Below are 1,080 nucleotides of genomic sequence, written 5' to 3'. Positions count from 1 at the left end.
GGTGCTCTTTTGTCAGCTACTGGATTCTCACAATCAGAATCTCCTAACACACGATCAACACTGTGCACACACACACGCACACACACAAAAACACACAAAGAAAATTTAAAAAGCACTTTACAGCTGCAGTGTAACCTTACATTAAAATAAATTGTCATGATGTAAGGACATTTTATGATTAAACGCATACTGAAGAAGTGAGTTCTTGGTTCTCTGCAGAAGTTCCGCTGTTTGTCGTTTTCCTGATGACACGGCGCAAGAGGCCAGCATCTGCTTCAGCTCATTCCCATTGGCTGAGTGAGATGGGCTTCTGGGCATGCCCACTTCAACAAATGTATCCGAGCCTGTTACAAAGATAAATAGTGGAAAGACAGTAAAATGCATCAATACTGAGTCACAGTGAATTAGGGTTGCAGAAAATGTCATTGCACGCTGACTTTACTGTGCCAACTATGCAGTTTGATAGAGGAGGGATAATGGTGTGGGGATGTTTCTCAGGGGTTGGGCTAGGCCCCTCAATGTTAGTGAGGGAAAAAACGATTTTGACAATGTTAAGCTTCCAATTTACTGGGAACAATTTGGGAAGGCCATGACTGTGCATAACTGTGCCCTAAACTATTGGATGAAGGAATAGCTTGAATGGGCCACACAGAGCCCTGACCTCAACCCCTTCAAACACCTGGAACAGGGATTGTGAACCAGAATGTCCTGTGCCTAACCTATTGGATTATGTACTGGATGAATAAGCCACATTTTCCACAGAAACACTCTTAAATCTTGTGGAAGGCCTTCCCAGAAAAGTGGAAGCTGTTATTGTAAGGCCCTAGGATTTATGTGATACAGAAAACAAGGACGGAATCCATTTATAAATCAGAATTTTACTGTATAATGAGGAATGTCCGAGATTTTATTAAATTTTAAATGAATAAATCAAAAATATGTCAGTACACAAAGTCAAAATGCAATATAGACTAGTGTTGGTGAATATTAAGAATATGAAGTACTATTTAAATATTAATCCTGCATGTTCTGACTGCGTGTCTCTGTGTGAATGAATGGCACAGATGCACGGTTTCGTTT

General features: G+C 40.4%; 1 protein-coding gene across 1 annotated transcript in view; it reads right to left on the bottom strand.

Moving 5' to 3' along the window:
* The window catches only part of LOC122358212 (protein bicaudal C homolog 1-B-like), a 21,890-nt gene that overhangs the window by 3,251 nt on the left and 17,559 nt on the right, over window positions 1-1,080 (bottom strand). Inside the window, 2 exon segments of the mRNA XM_043258000.1 lie at window positions 1-60; window positions 191-344. Of these exon segments, the coding sequence (XP_043113935.1) occupies window positions 1-60; window positions 191-344 (214 nt within the window).

The sequence above is a fragment of the Puntigrus tetrazona genome, chromosome 14 (genome assembly GCF_018831695.1).
Source record: "Puntigrus tetrazona isolate hp1 chromosome 14, ASM1883169v1, whole genome shotgun sequence".
Taxonomy (NCBI): Eukaryota; Metazoa; Chordata; class Actinopteri; order Cypriniformes; family Cyprinidae; genus Puntigrus; species Puntigrus tetrazona.
The sequence above is the reverse complement of the archived record's forward strand: the minus strand, read 5'-3'. Positions and strand labels throughout refer to the sequence as shown.